We start from the raw sequence: 20724 nt of genomic DNA, 5'->3' as shown, positions 1-20724 counted from the left end.
CATCAGGTTAGGCTGCTGCAGTAGCAGCACATGGTATGAGTATAGATATGGGTTTCACATTAGCATGCAGTGTTTATCGTAAGCCAAGTTCACTGAATTACGTAAATGTGTTGAATTTCAATTCTTTTTTAAAAAAGAAAAGAAAAGGAGGTTGTATAAATAGAAGGTACAGCTAGAGTGGTAACCTCATTTAATTGCTTCTTTTAAAAAACCAAAACCAAAGCCATCCACTGAACTAGCTTCCTTCCTAACACCACATCAGACAGCACTGCAAAGCACCAGGTAATAATTACCTGTTTCCCATGTTACAGCAACTGGGACGGTGGAAAACCTTGACAACCCGTAACAATCATTCTCCACCATCTCCAAACAACACAGCAGCAACATTTACCAAAGGAATGAGGCTTGCCACAGAGCAGCAGCTCACACTGTGCGAGAACAAACAGTGATCGGAAAGAAAGAAAAACACGCAAGGCAGATTTTGTTTTTCTCGTTACACTCATCATATCAATTCAGAGATAGGTGTCCATTTTTAACAAGGACATTAAACCCTAAGAGACAGGCAGCCAAGCCTGCTTCATTCATCCCCACCAGGGTCGTTACTTGCAATTCTAACACAGCAGTAAGTTCATTTTTTCAGAAAATAGAGAGTTTATTTTTACATGTATAGCCAACCTTTCACATGCAATGGCTCTCAGGTGATTTTCCATACAGTCACTGACCAGAGCTAGACCTGCTTGTCTTTGGGAAGGCTGCTGCCTTCAGATCACATTCTAAGGCCTTCTTCCTCCACCTCCACCTCTTCTACTATGTGCTCATGTCTGGCTTGCGGGCTTACCACAAGCATCTTGCTATCCACTGTGAGAACAGGATGCTGGACTAACTGGACCTGTGGCCTGATCCAGCAGGGTTGGTCTAGTGTGCACTGGCACTTTGGTCCTGACTTCTGACTTGCCCCATCCTAGGTACTGCAGTCACCTCCTTATGATTAGTCTATATGTGGAGGTGAAGACAGCAACCATTCATTCTAGTCCCACACCTGATTGTCATGTGCTCCTTTGGCCCAGCCTCAACACCCACATGCTCAGTGTGCTGTATGGGCACAGCCTCTCTTGTTGATTGGCTTCTCCATGATGTGCCAAGTCCATATGTATAGAACAGATACATTTTGCCTGATGTGTAGATGATGACAGCAGCATGTTTGTGGTGTTGGGGGATGATGACCAGCAGCTGTGCTCCTGCTGGTCCACACATAGATTAAATGAGTGAGAGAATACCATGAATGAGTTGTATCACAGATGTGGGCTGTTAGGTGGATTTGTAGTCGGTTGACTGGCCAAACCCAAACAGTGCTCACCAATAGTCCCTTGTCAAACTGTAAAAAGGTTATGTGGGGTTCTTTCCCAGGCCTAGTGTTGTTCAACATCTTTATATATTATATGGGCAAATGAATTGAGGGGTTGCTAATCAAATTTGCAGATGACACCAAACTGGATGGGGTAGTGAATACCGCAGAAGACAGAATCACAATTCACGATAACCTTAACAGATTGGAGAACTAGGCAAGAATTAACAAAGTGAATCTGAATAGGTTGAGGAACACCTGTCTTGACAGCTGTACATGTGTAAAGGATTTAGGGGTCTTAGTAGACCACAAGCTTAACATGAGTCAACAGTGTGATGCAGCAGCAATAGGGGGGGGAGCTAATGTTGTTGTATGCTGTACAACAGAAGTATAGTGTCCAGCTCAGGAGAAGTAATAGTACTGCTCTATTCAGCCTTGATCAAGCCCCACCTGGAGTACTGTATCCAATTCTGGACACCACAGTTTGAGAAGTATATTGACAACATGGAACATGTGCAAAGGAGGGCAACAAAGATGATGAGGGGTTGGGAAACTGAGCCTTATGAGGAATGGTTGAGGGAGTTTGGTATTTTTGTAAACTTCTGCCATGTCATCTCTTACTTGCCTTTTCTTTATATAAAAACACTGAACACTGCAACCTTGAGAGTTTCTCCACCCCCCCACGCCTCCCCCAAATCCATGTTAGAGGGACAGGAGAATCTGTGGAACAGTACACAGGGAGAGGAAGGGAGATCAGTCCCCCTGGAAGCAGAAACGCTTGCACTGATGGAACAATTGTGGCAGCTTCAACATTAAATTCCATCCAAAATGTGACTCGACATGCAGCTGTCCTTTGACTTTTGTATTTCACTGAATTTTCCTGTGTATTTCACCAACCAAAAACTAGGGAAACGCTCACATATGTTAGTGAAAACAGCATACAAAAATGGATTATATATGGGGAAATTGCTTGCAGAAGTGTCCGTAGAATCATAGAATTGTAGAGTTGGAAGGGACCCTGCGAGTCGTCTAGTGTCTTCAGACATCTAGATGTCTTCATCTGAAAAGGTCCTTTTCAGAACCTTTTCCAACTCTACAATATCCTTTCTGAGGTGAAGTGACCAGAACTATACACAGAATTCCAACTGTGGTGTCACCATAGAGTTGTATAAAGGTATGATACTAGCAGTTTTATTTTCAATTCCTTTCCTAATGATCCCTAGCACCTGCCTTTTTCACAACTGCCTAAAGGGGAAGGCAAAGGCACATATACCTTGAGGACATCTAAAATTAAGGTGCATGTGACTCCAATCTTGTGTGATCTCCACCAGCTCAGCATACAGGCTAGAAAGAGTTGATCTTAACATTTCTGGGGATTTTTGTGGGAGGTGGGGTAGAAGATGTATATTGGATAAGCCTTAGTTTTTTCAGCATGTCTTTGATTAATTTGATTCTTCCCTTCAGATTTTCAACCTGATGTATTGTAGTGCTTGTGGTTATGGTAAATCTGTGGGTTGTTGTTGCTGTTGTTGCATTTTGTGGTATCTTATTTCTGTGAGGTTTTTTATTGATTTTTACTAGCGAGCCAATCTGGTGTTTGTCATCATATAAGGGGGAAGGGGAGCACTTATGAAATAAATAAAATATTTGTCCCAGTCTTTTGCTGTCTCAAGTGAAGAATTACACTCCTTGCTTTCAAGAAAAATCACGTCTTTTGAGTTTCAAATAAGTGTTTGGAAAACTATGACTATATTTAAGACACTTAAATACAGCCAGAACTTTGTGAAACAGTAATTTACAGGGAGATTGAAGTAGACTTTGCCTTTTTCCCACCCGAAAACAGCATCTCAAGAAACCATATAAAAAATCCAACCCTCATAAAAATTTGCTTTTCCACAAAAGTGTCTTAAGAAGTGCCAAGTCACTTTCTTGATAATATGATTTTGTAGAGAGGAAGATTTTGCATGCCAGTCATAGAATCATAGAGTTGCAGGGTCTGCAAGGCTCATCTAGTCCAACCACCTGCAATGCAGAAAACTTTTTGCCCAATGTGGAGCTCAAACCCACCAACCTTAAGATTAAGAGTCTCATGCTCTACCAACTGAGCCATAGCTGTCATGTCAGAAGCACCACCTGTGTTAGTGCAATAGAAAACAGGGGCAAAAACCTGGTGTGGGTGGGATGAAGAGACCTATCCAGCTTTATGTACATGCTGCTACTCATGCTGTCTCAAGCAAGGGAAGCACTTTGCACCTGCACCCAACAAATTGGAAGGTGCAGGTGCAAAGGCACTTACAGACACTGTCAGTTAGGTGCCACAGTCCTCTGTAATCAAATGGAAAGGGGGCTAAGTGGAAAGAGCTTTGTATGCAGAGGGTGCCAGGTAGGGCTGACAAAGACGCTGTTTAGGACCTTGGAGAGCTACTGCCAGCCAGTGCAGACAATATTGAACAAGAGGAGCCAATGATCCAAATTGGAATTTAACAGTTCCCTATGTTCACCAACCGCAACCATACATGACCAAGGGACAGAGAGTGAGGTGAGCAAGAAAAAGAGGAAAGCAGTCAGAAGTTCCTCCTAGACAACTTGCCTCCCACAATTCTCTTCCTCAATGCATCCCTCTTCCTTCTCCCATAGCTCTGATGGAACCGCTATCCATGGGAAACGGAGGAGGAGATAATGAGGGAACCAGTGGTGCTGTTGCTAGGCAATATCCTCACATGCTGCCTTAACTGTTTCGAGCCAGGCACAGCCAGTACAAAGCAAGGGCACATGAACGCTTCTGACAGCAAAGACCCAAGGATGCACCAGCAACCATAAAGCACTCTAGTCACATGAATGGTAAAACAGCAGAGACACAAACACATGTGGTTCTTACTTATGATGTTACACTGCTCACACAAGTAGACTGTTCTCATAACTAGGATTTTGCTTGTGTATGCATGCACATATAAGCATGCTCATATTTTGTCAGAAACGAACGGTTGGGGTAAATAAATATAGCACACTGTGTCATTGGCTCTCCTTATCTACCCAGTTCAAGACTGGTTCACACATGGGTGTTATTTATTTGTTACAGTTTTACCCCACCCTTCTCTGCCACAGCTTAGGGTTGCATACCACAAACCAAATCAATCCAATTAAAATCCTTAAATGTCATAATGTAAAACTAATATTAAAAACAGTAAGAATGTGCCATGCTGTCTACAGCAGAAATAAGTATTGGGCAATCGTTCCCAATCACCATTCCCCAGACATTTGAGTATGTTTTTAACTGTTGACAGAAAGATGGCAATGTGGGGAACAGCTGCAACTCGATGGGGAGGGAGTTTCGCACTCCAGGTGTCACCACAAAGAAGGCCCTGCTATTCAAATGGGTCATGCCTGTTGATGTGACAACAAGCAGGCTCAGCAGCAATTCTAAATGCCAGAGACAGTAAATGGACAAGGAGCTCCTGCAGATTTCAATAGCCCATTCCTCTCCAACCTGGTGCCCTCCAGTTCTTTCTGACTCCAACTGGGGCTGATGGGAGTTGGAGTCCAAAACATCTGGACAGTTCCAGGCTGGTGGATGCTGTGACAGCCCATCAAGTGGTGTTGTCCTGCACGGAGGGAGGTTAAAACTGGATGCTTTACAATATGTGTGTGCTTGCATTTAAGTCAGTTATATTAAGTGTCTCTTTTACAAATAACATTCACCTGCTTGAAAGTGATTTCAGTTGCAGAGGCTGACACCTGTACTCACAATCTCTTAAAACAGAATCCACAGCACCAACTTAAAACCTGCTTTCTTATATAATAGGAAGAGCCATAAGAGAACCGTATCTGACTTTTGAGGTCAAGGACACCACAGGTCACATGTTATTGTGGCAGGTTATGAATATTTATGACTCCATCAACTAAAATGCATGGAGATTTATTTTTCATTGCAGAGAAGAAAACACTGTTCTATCCAGGAGCAATCAGTCCATGCTTCTGGAAAGCTATGAGAAGAAAAGGCTTAAGGGTTAGGCTATTTAAACCACACTGGAATTTAATCCTGCAGATGCTTGTTTTTATTTATTGCATTTGGAATAATAATAATAATTTTATTATTTATACCCCACCCATCTGGCTGTGTTTTCCCCAGCCACTCTGGGCAGCTCCCAACAGAACACTAAAAACAGAATAAAGCTTCAAACATTAAAAACTTTCTCCAGGCTTTCTGCAAGTAATTAAGGACAGGATACATGGGATTCCACCACCACCCCCTGCCTAACTTTAGCACCACAACAATCCTACATGGTAGGCAGGCTGAAAGAAAAAGTTTAGACCAATGCCATTTGTCACTAAGCAGGATTCTGAACCCGAGGCACGCCCATTGCAATTTCAACACTCTGTTATGGCTTCAAAGATATGCTTGCAGGAGTCTTACAAAGTTACACAGAGATTTACACTGTGAACTCCAGCTTTTGGAGGGTCTTTTGGCAAGTCACCCTCCATGGGCCCTTCTCAGTGAGTCCACCTCCTCCTTGCAGCATGTCTAGGAGACTCTTGTCAGTTGGCACCCAGATGGGCTCTGTAGATGCTTGACCATGCTGACTCTTGACTTCAGCTTTGGAAGCATCTCAAGAGTTATTCAATCAGATCTTCCATGGCAAGCATGCATCTCTGAAAGCAAGCTTACCCAACACTATCTTCCCAATAATACGCAACTACCAATGAATATTAAGAGTGTTTAAAACTGCACTTTGTTTACATATTTAAGTGGTGCAGAAACTCCTCATTAGACCCATTAGGCTCCTCAATAGCTCCAATTTGGTTTATGACATCACAACATATGTGATGGCAGGTAAGGACATGGCTGAAAAAGATCAGTCGTAAGTCTCTAAAGTGTATTCCTAATTGTTCCTTGCCAAGCAGGACTCATTGACTGACCACTTGAGACTGGCTGGACCAGGGTTTCTAGTGGATAACTCCCTATTGCAGCACATGGACCTTGCACTCAGCACTGATCAGCACTGAGAGTGAGGCCCATTAGAACGATATCAGGCATTTGCAGGTGGGTGGCCCTACCAGCCTGTTAAATGTCTCCCATGAGATAGATGAGGTAAGCATTCAGCACACAGGCTGGAGCCAGTTCCCCACTCCTGACAAAGCCCACCAGGCTTAGCCTGTGCTCCACACAAATTCAACATGCACCCTTGAACATCACTTAGAATTTACTGTTGTTGCACTGGGATTCCATGGCAAATAAACAGGAGTAATTCAGCACACAAATCACAATGGAAATGACTCCTTGAAGACAGAGAGTCCAAAAGCCATAGCACTCTTCTACATGGCCAGTGCTAGTCAAGTATTTACAAGGATATTGGGGGGGGGGGGAGAGATACTCATGTTTTATCTAGTCAACAAAGACAGAAGAGGCAACAACACAGCAGGAAGCCAGTTTGGTATTTTAAAATCTAAACTCTGTGTGTCGAAAAGAGAACTGCTGAACCTCCTCAGGAAATCCCATTGCTTGTTCCCGCCTCAGGAGCTGAGAATTTCCACCAAAAATCAAGTCCTAATATCCACATTCTATAGTTGCTCACACTGCTATTCCTTTGAACGAGAAGTCCTGAACTTTTTAAGTTGTTCACCACTTAAGCAGAGGCATCACTGAAGATTGGCAGTCACCACACCTAGGACATACATACAAACTTCCAGACTGAATTGAGCTCAGGAGCAACTGCTTTTTCCTGTTGCCAGGAGAAGCCAGATGTTCAGAACACCAATTGGCTGGCCCTTGTGGGAAACACAAAACTGCCCCCCCCCCCGGAAGTGTGCAGACTACAATCATGAAAACCCTTCCAAACACCCTCTGCTCCATCAAGAGCAATGTTTCAAGTCTTTTAAGAAATGTGCTGGCTTCAAATAATATCAATGATCACACCAAATAAATGTTTGAAATAGAAACATGTCCGGCACCTAGGGGGAGCTAAAAATAGCCAAGAGACTTATGGAAGTGAGCATAAATGGCTGCACTATCATCTGAATCAAGCATAAAAGAGTAAGAGCAGGAGGAAGCACAATGGAAAAATGCACACTTGCTCCTGGAGGAAGGTAGGTATATTTGTTTGTTTGTATGCAATCTTACTGACCACAAGATGACCAGATTTTCTGGTACTGATTACAACTGTTTTTCACTACAGGAAACAGTCTTTGCACACACTTTGAACTTCTCTAGATCCAAGACTGAGAGTTCTCACATTTGCTCGAAAGCCTCTAACTTATTCCACTTTGTGACACCAGCCCCCTAAACCTATGTTTGTGGGTGCTGGCTACGTAAGGCGTTAGAAATCAGCCCAAGACCATAATTCATCCACCAATCAATCCAGCACAATCTTCTGTGTCTTTAACATTACATCAACTGGTAAAGATTTTCTCAGGAAACAACTGAAGTAATAGGAATCTTTTTTTCTCCAGAACTGCCCTTGAACTGACAGTTTTTAAAGGTACACAAGCTATGTTCAGTCAAAAGTAGCAGCCTAGGTTTTAATTTCAGCCAAGGAACCCTCTTCTCCCTGCCTGGATATAAATGGCTGATTTAAGCAAAAGTGTGACAAAGGGTCTTGCGGGGGGGGGGGGGGAGGCATTACTATCATGTTTTCTAGAAAGCCTTTTAAGAGACACGGCAATTCAACAGATGCTCTGTGCTGTGATGCATGAAACAATGGCTTGGCTGGCATTATCACACACCTAAGACTTTGTACAAATCTTTAAATACAAATACTTTTCATTTAGTGCTGGGTATGGAGTTGCAAGGCAGGGACGCGGGTGGCTCTGTGGGTAAAACCTCAGCACCTAGGACTTGCCGATCATCAGGTCGGCGGATCGAATCCCCGCGGCGGGGTGTGCTCCCGTTGCTCGGTCCCAGCGCCTGCCAACCTAGCAGTTCGAAAGCACCCCTGGGTGCAAGTAGATAAATAGGGACCGCTTATTAGCGGGAAGGTAAACGGTGTTTCCGTGTGCTGCGCTGGCTCTCCAGATGCAGCTTGTCATGCTGGCCACGTGACCTGGAAGTGCCTCTTAAGCGAGATGGGTGCACAATCCCAGAGTCAGACACGACTGGCCCGTACGGGCAGGGGTACCTTTATGGAGTGGCAAAGGGACACGGGTGGCGCTGTGGGTTAAACCACAGAGCCTAGGACATGCCAATTAGAAGGTCAGCGGTTCGAATCCCCATGACAGGGTGAGCTCCCATTGCTCGGTCCCTGCTCCTGCCAACCTAGCAGTTTGAAAGCACGTCAAAGTGCAAGTAGATAAATAGGTACCGCTCTGGTGGGAAAGTAAACAGTGTTTCCGTATGCTGCTCTGGTTCGCCAGAAGCAGCTTAGTCATGCTGGCCACATGACCCAGAAGCTGTATGCCGGCTCACTCGGCCAATAAAGCGAGATGAGCGCCACAACCCCAGAGTCGGTCATGACTGGACCTAATGGTCAGGGGTCCCTTTACTTTACAGAGTTGCAAAACTTCCTCAAGAGAGGAGATCCATTTTTGGATCAATTTTGGCACAACATTTAGAAAAAGGTATTCTTTTCCTGTACTGTCTTATACGACACAAAATAAGACTGTGAAAAATCACTTTCCTTCAAGGTTCTCCAGTATAGGGAATAAACCCCAACAAAACCCCAACACCACCACCTTAAGAGTTAAGAAATATAACACATGAGATTTGCATAGCCCTGACCTTTCATTTGCACAGCTTCACCCAGAGCTCCAATACTTTTCACACTGGAGTGTGACTGCAGGACAGGCTGGAAGAACTGGCTTCCATTTATATTTTATTCTTCTCTGAAACCACCACGCTTTTGAGGATCCAATTTCTCACCCACTTATCATTCCTTCTAACTGCAGACTCAGGTGGTGAGTGTCAACAGAATGTGAGCCCAAAACAGAGTAACTGCAGAACAAGAAGCTCCAGCATACTCAGGGGGACTTCAAGGTCTGCTGAAGTAAAGGTCTGTTTAAGTCTACAAACAAATCACAACAGACTAACAAAAAACCAATCCACAGAATACTGAGCATCAGATGGGAAAGAAAAGCAGTGGAGGGTGGAATGCCTAGACTGAACTCTTTGCAGTCTAGCACAGGCACCGCCAAACTGCAGCCCTCCAGATGTTTTGGCCTACAACTCCCATGATCCCTAGCTAAAAGGACCAGGTCAAGGATTATGGGAATTGTAGTCCAAAACATCTGGAGGGCCGAAGATTGGGGATGCCTGGTCTAACAGGTATAGCAAATGTGGCACTCTCAATATATTTGTGGACTTCAATTCCCATCAGCTCCAGCTGGAAAGCCAATAGCCATGATTGATGAGAGATGTAGTCTAACAACCTCTGGAGGGCACCACATTGGCTCTCTCTATTTCAATTACAGCGCTACCTCGGGGTTACAGACGCTTCCAGTTACAGACTCTGCTAACCCAGAAATAGTACCTCGGGTTAAGAACTTTACCTCAGGATGAGAACAGAAATTGTGCGGCAGCAGCGGGAGGCCCCATTAGCTAAAGTGGTACCTCAGGTTAAGAACAGTTTCAGGTTAAGAATGGACCTCCAGAACGAATTAAGTTCTTAACATGAGGTACCACTGTATCTTGAAAGAGCATGGCTGAACAGAAACCCTGAATATGAGCTTAAGAGATAGATTGTCACAACTTGTCATGATTTATCAATCATTACAGTTGCACCCCACTTTTCCTCCGAGAAGTTCAATGTGATGTACGTGGCTCTCCTGCCTCCCCTATTTTATCTTTCACAGCAACTCTGTGAGGTAGACTAGAAAGTGACTGGCCCAAGGTCACCCAGAGAATTTCATGGGTGAGAACTATACAACACTGGCTCTTTTAATTAGCCATTTAATCAATTGTTTTAATTAATTGATAAATAATGGCTGAGGAGGAGCCCCATCAAATGTCAGGCTCCTTTAGAGCATCTAAACCAATGATTGTAAGAAAGAGCTTGATGCAAGACAGAGGGAGGGAAGAGAAGAGGGGAAAATCATCCTGGCAAATTGCTTAGTGATACTCTCAACAGTGAATCAACCTGACAGTGAACATGAATGACCGAGATCCCATGGCAGAGTGCCTGGATCATATTCCATGCACCCATTTTGATATGTGTCTCCTTCTGACAGAACCTCCCAGACAACTGGAAGACGGCAACACAAGGTTACCTCTCGCTTTCCTTCCTTCCCATCAGTGGCTCTGCAGAAAAAGCTCAGCAGGCAGACTGAACAATCCTGAGACCAGGGTGTCCCTTGACAAGGTTTGTACTGCTGAAACACCAGGATGTGTGAGCCTGACCACCAGAAGAATCAAATACCAAGGTATGCTGTTTGGGCAGTGGCATTTGTCACTGCTATTGCTATTTCTGCTATTATTTAAAATATTAATAATCCTGCCTTTGTGGTACTAATGTGACAATGAATTCCCACATGAGCTCAGGGGGGGAAATGGGGGGTGGGAAAGAGTCCCCTTATTTCAACACAGAGATATAAAATAAACTGTAGGGGCATAGTTTGGAAATTAAACTGTGTATATCTTCACTACAACTTTCTGTGGAACAGATTTATTTATCCCCAAACTCTCAGTGTTTACTTGCCGTGTACTGGGGTGGGGATTGGAAAGGCCAGGGAAGACTTTCCTCGACATTTCCCACATCCCAATTTAGAACAGCAGGTTCCACCACAGCCCTTTTTGAGATGCTCTTGAGTTGCACTGTTTCTTAAACTAAAATGGTACCTGACACACAGGGAATTAACCCAGGGCATATAACACTGTTGTGATACCACAGGGTGTTGTAATAGATCGCTTCCTTAAAAGATTGAACCGCTTCATGGAGGATAACCTATCCATTGCCATTGGCCATTGAAGCAAAGTTAAGCCTTCAAATGCAGAGGTAGAACACCTACATCTCATACTCTGGGCACAAATAATGAGAAAATGCTATCACCTTCACATCTTGCTTATAACCCCAAAGCGGCAAATGTATGTTACCTCTTGGAAACAAAATGCTGGACTAGAAAAGCTATTGAGGCAATTCTCATGCTTTTACAGTCTACCAAGAGGCAAGTTCTACTTGTTTCAAGATGTTCAGAGTGGATCTGAACCTCAGTTGGCTTTCTTTCCCCTCTCAATCTTAGCATTCAGCAACTGGGACATCTGTATACTTCTTTTCCACCCCCAGATTCTAATCTTAGCACTGGAATTAATGGGAAGGTCAGCCAGTCTACCCCCCCCCCCAAGAGTAGGACACTGCACTCACAACCTTATCACAGATTAAGTGAACTAATTCAGAATATAAGCAAGGAGTAGGAATGAAATAAAATTACAACACCAAAGGAGCAGAAATGTTCATTAGTTCTAGTACAAGATGGCTCTAGTAAGTGAGCCTAGTCACATGCAGACCATATGAAACTGTCTCATACCTTCCCCATCACTCCAAATGTATTTATTTGGTTTCCAAAAGTATTTCTGTCTCTTTTACCTAGTCAGAACATTGGCCCATCCCAGTATTGTGTACTAGTGGTAGCTTTGAAAGATTCCAGGCAGAGGTCTTTCACAGTGGTCAATCAGTCATGTTTTTCTTATCAGCCACTTTGAATATTCTTTTTTTTAAAAAAGAAGCAATAATAATTGATTGTAATCAGCTGATACTTTTAACAGGAGATACCAACGAACCTCTTACTTTCAAAGTAGCTGCTTTACCAACTGAACTTTTTTAAACACAGACACAAACAAAAAAACCAGGGTCACCTATTAGGTCTTAGGGAATCTCTTTCCTGTCCCAACATAAGGAGAATGGTTTTCCACCCACCATTTCCTCATAAGGAGACTATTTGGGATGACCTCTCCTGGGATGAACACTCATCTTTCCTAGCCTGGTCACTGTTTAGTCGTTTAGTCGTGTCCGACTCTTCGTGACCCCATGGACCAGAGCACTTCAGGCACTCCTGTCTTCCACTGCCTCCTGCAGTTCGGTAAATCTCATGCTGGTAGCTTCGAGGACACTGTCCAGCCATCTCGTCCTCTGTCATCCCCTTCTCCTTGTGCCCTCAATCTTTCCCAACATCAGGGTCTTTTCCAGGGAGTCTTCTCTTTTCATGAGGTGGCCAAAGTATTGGAGCCTCAGTTTCAGGATCTGTCCTTCCAGTGAGCATTCAGGGCTGATTTCCTGGTCACACCAGTCCCTAAATCCATCCAGGTCTGAGAGGGCCCTTGGCCAAAGGCACTCTGGTGAAACACCTCCTAAGCTAACTTGATGGCACCAATAGCTTAGTGGCCATTTTAATATCTCACAGTGTCCTGGAAGCTGCATGCTGATGCTGGATGTGCTCTGAAGTCTTAGAAACTGTGGTCAGCAATCAGGTTCCCTCAGCAAACAGTTTTGAGAATGGAGTCTTCACCAACCTGGCACCTTCCAGATGTCTGGGACAACAACTCTTATCAACTGTATTGGCTGGGGCTGGTGGGAGTTCTGCTCCAAAACATCTGGAGGGCACATGGTTGGCGAAGCCTGGAATAAGAAACGGAAGGCCAGGGCTGCAACCCCACCCAATCCAAACAGCTGCTGCCAGAGCCTATTGCCGCAAGCACCACAGCCTTTTTTCTTTTCTTTTATTACATCCACCTCTGGGTGGGCAATGAGAAGATAATGGAGGTGCACTGACAGGGGCCTGCAGTAGCTGACCCCTACCCTTGAGAAAAGAGCAGGTGGCGGGAAGGAGAGCAAAAGGAAAGGAAGATTCCAGATGAAAGGGGGAACACATTTCATACCAGAATCTTCAAAGCCAAGATGGGTGACTTAAGAGCACCCGCTGATATAGTGGGAATGTAAGATGCCTGGTGGAATGGTGATAATCAATGCGATGCAGTTATCTCTGGATATAAAATCTCTACATAAAAGAGAGTAGGTCATGCCGGCAATCGTGTTGCCCTACATGTCAAAGAGGACACCGAGCACAATAAATCAGAAACCCGAGGAAGAAATCAAATCACAGAATCACTGCTGGTAGAAATACCAGGTTAAAAAAGGAAATATATTTACACTGACTATTTTCAAAAGGTACCTTGGCTATTTATATGAAGAAATAGTTCTTTCCTTTAGAGACAGAAGAAGCTGCATTCACTGTTGCAATGAAGCGGCTCAGTTAGGCCATTTTAGACCTTCAGTGGCCTCCCTCTTTAGATGGTCATGTGCAATGCATTTGAGGGGGCTCATTCTGCTGATTGGGGACCCTGAACTTCTTCCCTTGAATCCTGCCCTGAGAAACAGGGGCACATATTTCACTTTAGACTTCACATTCCTCCGTCACTTTTAACTTCCTCCCTCCAGAACATTACCTCTCTTCCTTATCTGTACAAGGCAGGGTATCAAGACTGGGTCTCAGGCCTTACCCCACATTGAAGTGATTGTTAATACAGTGGTACCTCGGAAGCAAACCTCTGGTGCAGTTTCTTAAGACTCGCTCTTGTGATTGGAGGGTTGGGGGAAGAGATTGCAAACAGCTCACATGCTTATCGTTAAAAAAAAAATGTAAGGGATTCCTTCCCCTTGCTCTCTACTTTTTAACTGAAAAGAACTTTAATTGCTTTCAACAACTATCAAGCTTTGAGCACTCTACCAGTGCTTGTAGGAAGGGTTTTCATTGAATCTTGCCTCATGAGTTTGGGCTTCATGTTCCCAACAGGGGAAATAGCTAAGCAAATTGCCACAATGATTAGCACAACAGCTTACCCTCTGATGATTTAGTTTAGTGCTCGGGCTGGGTGACACTTTCGTTTCAACATCGTGATATATCAGCAGCTAAATATTGGTATATGCTGATATATTACAATGACTGGAATTTATTTCGGCTGCTTCTTCCTTCCCTAGGGCAGGCCTTCCTTAGGGAAGGAAGAAGCAGCAGAAATACATGGCCCAGTCCTACACAGTGAGCGAGTCCTGGTGCCTCTCAGGGCTCACATGTGAGTTGAGGAGCACTGGGGCTTTCCTGAACTGCTCAGCTTGGGGATGGAAGAGGCCTCAGAATTGTAGAGCTGGAAGGGACCCTGAGGATCATTTAGTCCAACCCCATGTAATGTAGGAATACGCAGCTGTCCCATATAGGGATTGAACTTTCAACCTTAGCATTATCAGCACCACACTCTAACCAACTGAGCAATCCAGGCTGGATTATATTCTTAGATTTATGATATGTTTCTATTAGCCTTTCAGTTTGTTGGACTATTTAAAATTTGTTATGTCTTCTAATTGTTAGTGAAATATCTTACATAAACTTCCTGATGTCGTGAGCCACTTTGAGCATACAGTGATACCTCGGGTTAAGTACTTAATTCGTTCCAGAGGTCCGTACTTAACCTGAAACTGTTCTTAACCTGAAGCACCACTTTAGCTAATGCTGCCACCGTACGATTTCTGTTCTCATCCTGAAGCAAAGTTCTTAACCTGAAGCACTATTTCTGGGTTAGCGGAGTCTGTAACCTGAAGCATATGTAACCTGAAGCGTATGTAACCCGAGGTACCACTGTACAAATAATAACAATACGAACATTACAAAATTCCAGCTGTTTTCTACTCAGTCTTCAGCAATCAAGCCCTGACGAAGCCATCACTTATGACCTGAAGGTGCAAGATCCCTCAGTTAGCAGAACCATATGTTTCTAAAGTTTTGCTAAGATGCACCATCTTAGATTGCAAGTAAGGAATAGCATGTTTGAATACTCTTTCATATAAAAAGACTTCTGCATATAGAACACTTGCAAGTTAGGGACACAATTGCTTTTTTAAAATTAAGTTGTAGTGGAGTAATGGAGACAAGTTTTTCCTATTGTCTGGGGATAGGCAAATTGTGGTAATATCACAAATTTTATGGTCTGGGTTTTTTTTGTACAGTGGTACCTTGGTTTACAACCATAATCTGTTCCGGAAGTCCATTTGTAAACCAAAACAGGTTGTAACCCAAGGCGCACATTCGCCAATGGGGCCTCCAAAAATTTTTTGTTCATAATCCAAAAAAATGGGTTGTAATCCAAAAAAAGTTTGCAAACCCGGACACGCATTTCCAGGTTTGATGTGTTTGTAATCCAAAACGTATGCAAATCAGGCTGTTCGCAAACCAAGGTACCACTGTATACCTAAAATCCTTTGCTTTTTAGGGACCACCCCACATTTTCTTCAGAAAACTGCTTTGCTCAGGTAACTACCACTGAGTTATCAAAATTTTCAAAAGTATGGGGTCCGTGGCTTAGCTTTTGAAAAATAGGGGGTCCTCAGTAATTAGCCAATTGGGAACCACTGGTTTATATAATCAGCTGATCAGAGAGGACACAATCATCATGGTCTAATCTTGTGCCATCAGAATGGATGTATTTTAAAATGTTCATAAATATTAATTGACCTCTTTTAATATGACAAAATCTGCATTGGTTAGCATATTGATCTATCTCCAAATCACATCTCTTATTTGCTTAAATTTGCTGCTCTAAACTGAGAGTGTGTGCCACATTTTGGCCAGATACAAGTAAACTAAAGGCGGTAAGCTTATCGAATGCCAAAAGATTAAGAAGTGTATTTTTTTAAAAAAATAAAAAATTCAACAACACAAAAACAGGTAACACAAAAGAAAAACAACAGAGAATCAAATGAAAACTAAAATTAAACACGCCCAGGCACAGGCACACACATACAAAGTAGAAATTTGGCTGTTTCATTGCCATTCCCAGGCCAAATGCCTCACCACCACCCCTTAGTTGGTCCTGCTTGCTTATATCCAATGTGCTGTTCAACTATCAAGCAGTTGTTAAAACTGAAACAACAGGACCTGCAATCAGGATCTCTGCAAATTCTGGTCTCATCACCAACTGTGTTGTGGCCAAATGATGATTTAGACAACTGGTAAGAAAGATGACTACAACACCCCTAATTATTCAGGAGCTCTTTTCATGACTCCTCCTTTCTACTTCAGATTTATCCCTGAATCATGTAAATAATTTGTTTCAATCATGCATGGATCTAAGATGTATCAGACTAAAGACACGTTTCCCCAATCAGTCAGCTCTCTCATATCCCTTATGCACAGATTGAAACCAGCATATTATTTGCATAATTTGATAAAAACAAAAACGAAATACCCACTTCAAAGCCACAACACACGACAATGGTCTGTATGGGAAAAGCAGAATTCATGAGTAACGGCTGAAAAGAATTATGATGAGACTAACAAAATACCCACCATCATTGTTTACTTGTATCCTGCTTTTCCATGATAAACCATGCTCAAAGTGGCTCACAGCATCAGGAAGTTTATGTAAGATATTTCATGAACAATTAGAAGACATAACAAAAATTTAAATAGTCCTACAATCTGAAAGGCTAATAGAAACATGTAAGAATACAACCCAGCCTGGATAGCTCAGTTGGTTAGAGTGTGGTGCTGATAATGCTAAAGTTGCAGGTTCAATCCCCGTACGGGACAGCTCATATTCCTGCAATTACGCGGGGTTGGACTTGATGATCCTCAGGGTTCCTTTCAGCTCTACAATTCTATGGTGGTATATCAGACATTAGGGGCTTCTGGCAGAATTACATTAGGCAGGTTTTCCTCACCCTTTCAATCTGGTCCTGGTCAGAGTCACCTTGCTGGCCACTGTGAGAACAGGATGCTAGACTAGATGTGCCACTGGCCTGATACATCTGCCTTGGTTTGAGAAGTAAATCTCTCCGTACCTGCATATCCCAAAGTTCAGTTACTCCATTGCTCTGTAGCATGACCAAGTACTAGAATCCAGCAAGTGACCTTTATAGAAACTAGCAACATTCCCACCACCCTGAAGGGTGAATGTATATGGTGGGAGAGCATGGCCCCATGCTTTTGAAGCCCACAAAGTCATATGTGATTCACCAGCCTTTCAGGTATCCTTGGGTTGAGAGAGGTAGCCTGGTGCAACGGACAGAATGTTTGGATAAGAACCATCAAGATTTGGGTTCAAATCCATACTCAGGTATGAAAGTCCCTGGGTGACACTGGTTGAGTTGCTATACTCTCAGGCTTGCCTACTTCACAGGGTTGTTGTGATAATGAAAAAATTCGACCCTAGGAAAACTCTGTCCCTTCTTACAGCTTGTTACTGTATTTCCCCCCCCCCTTAAATGCTTTATTCCAAAATATCTTTATGCAAAAGAAGCAAGCTATTTTGACAGACAATCCAAATCAGAAGTAACCTTACATAGAATAAGCTATCTATGCATCTCAGGATTTGGCTGTACTCATGATCACCTCCAGCCATCAAAATCTGCAGAGAGAATTGGTGTATTTGCCCCTTTTTTTGCAATGCTCATTTACAAAACTCCAAAATCAATTCAAAATATTGACAGGTTTCAATAATTAGAAGAAGGTTAACGCAACACTAGTAAGGTGGGTGGGTTTAGATACACAACTGAATTTATACATTTAATACAGGCTACAACTACTTCCTGGTAGTTTTATTCACACAACTGTAGTGCCACACTTTGGGCACTCCTGGTCATTACTCTCTAATAAAGCACCTTTTTCCATGGAAAAAGAACCAGGTAGATGTCAGACCACTGAGGTTCCAATTTTGCTCCATTATAGTGCCTAATCCTTTGACTAACCAGCCAGCATCACACTGCAGCCTTGAAAAATGCCAACAGTTTGATGGCAACAGTAACATCTGTGCAACAAAGGAGCAAGGAAGCAAGCATGAAATAATCACTGCATTCATTTATATATCTATTTAGGCAGTAATAACTTGTTCCCTTGGGGAAGGAATGTCATTTTTCTTCCTAAAATCTAGATTAGGTATTTTTTTCTTTTTTAAAAAACCAGACAGGTGGATTCAATAGGTGTGGATTTAAGGAACCCAACTGAAACTCACTGAAGTCCACGGAGACCACGGACTGAGGAGGTGGCAGGAGAGGATAAGGGAGAACCAAGAGATAGTAGTACAGACTGTACCTCTGGACACAATCCAAAGTATTGTTTGACTTCAAAGCAAGCATCCATTTATAAATAAATTAAAAAGGCACATGAATAGGCAAAATTGGGAACATCAAGTGATCACAGAAGTTAAAACTGGAATTAGCCAGTGCGAAGAAACAATGGAGACCAAGGGAGGAGAATAGTAGACCCATATGACAATCCATCAGCCATGGCTAACCAGTGTCCCACTTGTAGGATAAACCAGATCTGACTGTTTTCCTCCCTTTCGCCATCACAGACCCACAAAGGTTTTGCAAAGAAGAAAAAGCACCTGCAGCAAGTGAAAAGGAATATTCTACCCGTACCCAGTTAGTTGACTCTCTCCGCACCCCCTCCATCTCAACGCCCATCCATATACGAGTTTCCAAAAGATACTCTCAGACAAACAGTTAATTGTCAGCCAATGTCCTCTTGGAGAGACTCTCCCTATGGAAAGACCTCGGTGCTGAATTTCAATTACAACCACAAAGTTGACCAACCATATAAACCTATCCACAGAGCAATCCTACACTGTTAATTTTTTCTTTCTGCAGAAGTAATCCTCATTATGTTCATTGGAGTTTACACCCTTGTAATGTATGTTTAGGATTGTGGCCCACCACTTTAAAAAGTAGGGTGGGGGGAGAGAAGGGAGGAAAACCTTCATGATTCTGGTAGGGAAGAGTGCCAAAAGCAGCCATCTATGAAGACATCCTCATTATTCCAGACAGTAACAGAAATTTTAGGAAAGCCCTCTTAGGGAAGAAAACTGACCACCACTTCTTCCTTCCCTCAATCCCACTCCATCAAGAAATGAAACTTCAGCAATAGATTTCTTTGCTTGGTTTCTGCAGCAAGGGCATTTACAGGAGAAGCAGTCAGGGGCTAGGATGGAAAAGGGGGGCATTTGTGATATCAGACCACCCTTTTACCTCTTCTGGTAGACTGGGTTATCAAAAATGCCAGGGCCAAAATAAGAAGGAGCCCAACCTTAACCATTCTGTCCTTATAATGTGGGGAGAGGAGCTGTGATGTGTCACACAGTGGTTCTATCATCATTCAAGAACTACAGGTTTACAGACACAACATTTGGCAAGGGATCATCAAGAGGGGGGGCGGGTGGAAAAAGCCATGAAACATGTTCAATTTCCCACCTTGATGGAGCTATCACCCTGCTTTTCAAGGGGGGGGGGTTGTAGGCTTATTTGACATTCTGAAAAGAGGAGTTGCCCATTTCCGTCCTATCTCACCCACCCACCCACCCCCAAAAGCAAATCTCCCTCGGAACAGCGTTGCTCTCACAACCAGATCCCTGCAAACTTTAACATCCTGCTGTAAAAACAACAACTGCAAAGCAGAGATCCTAGGAAGGCTTTCCTTAAGCACAGAGATTACCCCCCCTCCGCCCCGACACACACAGCTGAAAAATGCATGAGAATTTAGGTGGTTCCATGGACTGAGGGAACCCCCAACCTCAGCCCAAAGTCACCCGCCACCCACACCTCGAAAGGTCTTCCAAAACTTAGCCACCCTCCTCTGGCCCCACTTACCGGCGGCTGATGTTGCCAAAACCCCCACCGAAAGCAGAAGAATCCGGCTCCAGTAGCTCACCTCCACCGTCATGAGAGCAAAAATCCCCAATTTTCCCCAATTCCGTTTAAAGCTGCAGTGGCATGCCGGCTTGTCCCAACCGAAAGAGGGTTGCATGTCAAAGAGGGGTTGGGGGGTTGATTTGCTTGGAGGAGGAGGAGGGAAGACGGGGAGGAGGAGGAGGTGGAAGAGGAGGAAAGGGGGGAGGAGAAGAGAGAGATGGGTGATTGGTTTGAAATTTTCGTCTTAACCCCCCCTTCCTTTGCTCAATGGGATAATTAGGATAGGAGGAAAGGGAGGCTTCTTTTAAAGGGGGGATCAGGATGGCGCTTATTTAATCTTATATACATATATACATACATATATATTTGCTCATAAAGAAAAAAAAGATCCGAATGCACAGAGAGCTTTTTTTCTCTCTCCTCCCAGCTGCTGCAGCTGGGCTAAACCAACTCACACCGTAGCTTGGGGAGAGAACTGGCTATCTCTTTCTCTCTCCCCCTTTTCCACCCTCCCTTCTCTTCTTCCTCGGTCTTTTTTTTTTTTTATGCCTACCTTGGATCAAGCTTTTCAGGATTAACAGCTGAAGCTCCCCAGGGAATTATTCTTTTAAGTTCCAGGTGATTAATCACCGCTACATCGCTGGGGATTTTGTTTTAATGGTCTCTTACCTTTAAAACAAACACTAAATACTGGGGGTTGGGAAGATTGAGGAGGGGGACTCAAGTCTGGATGGGCCGCTGAAAGGTTCGTTAACTTCCCAGCGCTTTCCGCATCGTGCGGGGAAG

General features: G+C 43.5%; 1 protein-coding gene across 3 annotated transcripts in view; it reads right to left on the bottom strand.

Annotated features, from left to right (window-relative positions):
• The window catches only part of CSMD2 (CUB and Sushi multiple domains 2), a 480348-nt gene extending 459997 nt beyond the window's left edge, over positions 1-20351 (bottom strand). For 2 of the 3 annotated variants that reach the window (XM_053398926.1, XM_053398927.1), the window contains exon 1: positions 19897-20351. In XM_053398926.1, coding sequence (XP_053254901.1) covers positions 19897-20053 — 157 coding nt within the window. In that variant the 5' untranslated portion in view covers positions 20054-20351. The remainder of the gene's footprint in view (positions 1-19896) is intronic. The other variant, XM_053398928.1, reaches the window with a different exon arrangement.
• Between the last annotated feature and the right edge of the window lie 373 nt (positions 20352-20724).

The sequence above is a fragment of the Podarcis raffonei genome, chromosome 8, assembly GCF_027172205.1.
Source record: "Podarcis raffonei isolate rPodRaf1 chromosome 8, rPodRaf1.pri, whole genome shotgun sequence".
NCBI classification, from domain to species: domain Eukaryota; kingdom Metazoa; phylum Chordata; class Lepidosauria; order Squamata; family Lacertidae; genus Podarcis; species Podarcis raffonei.
This window is presented reverse-complemented; position numbering and strand designations above follow the sequence as displayed.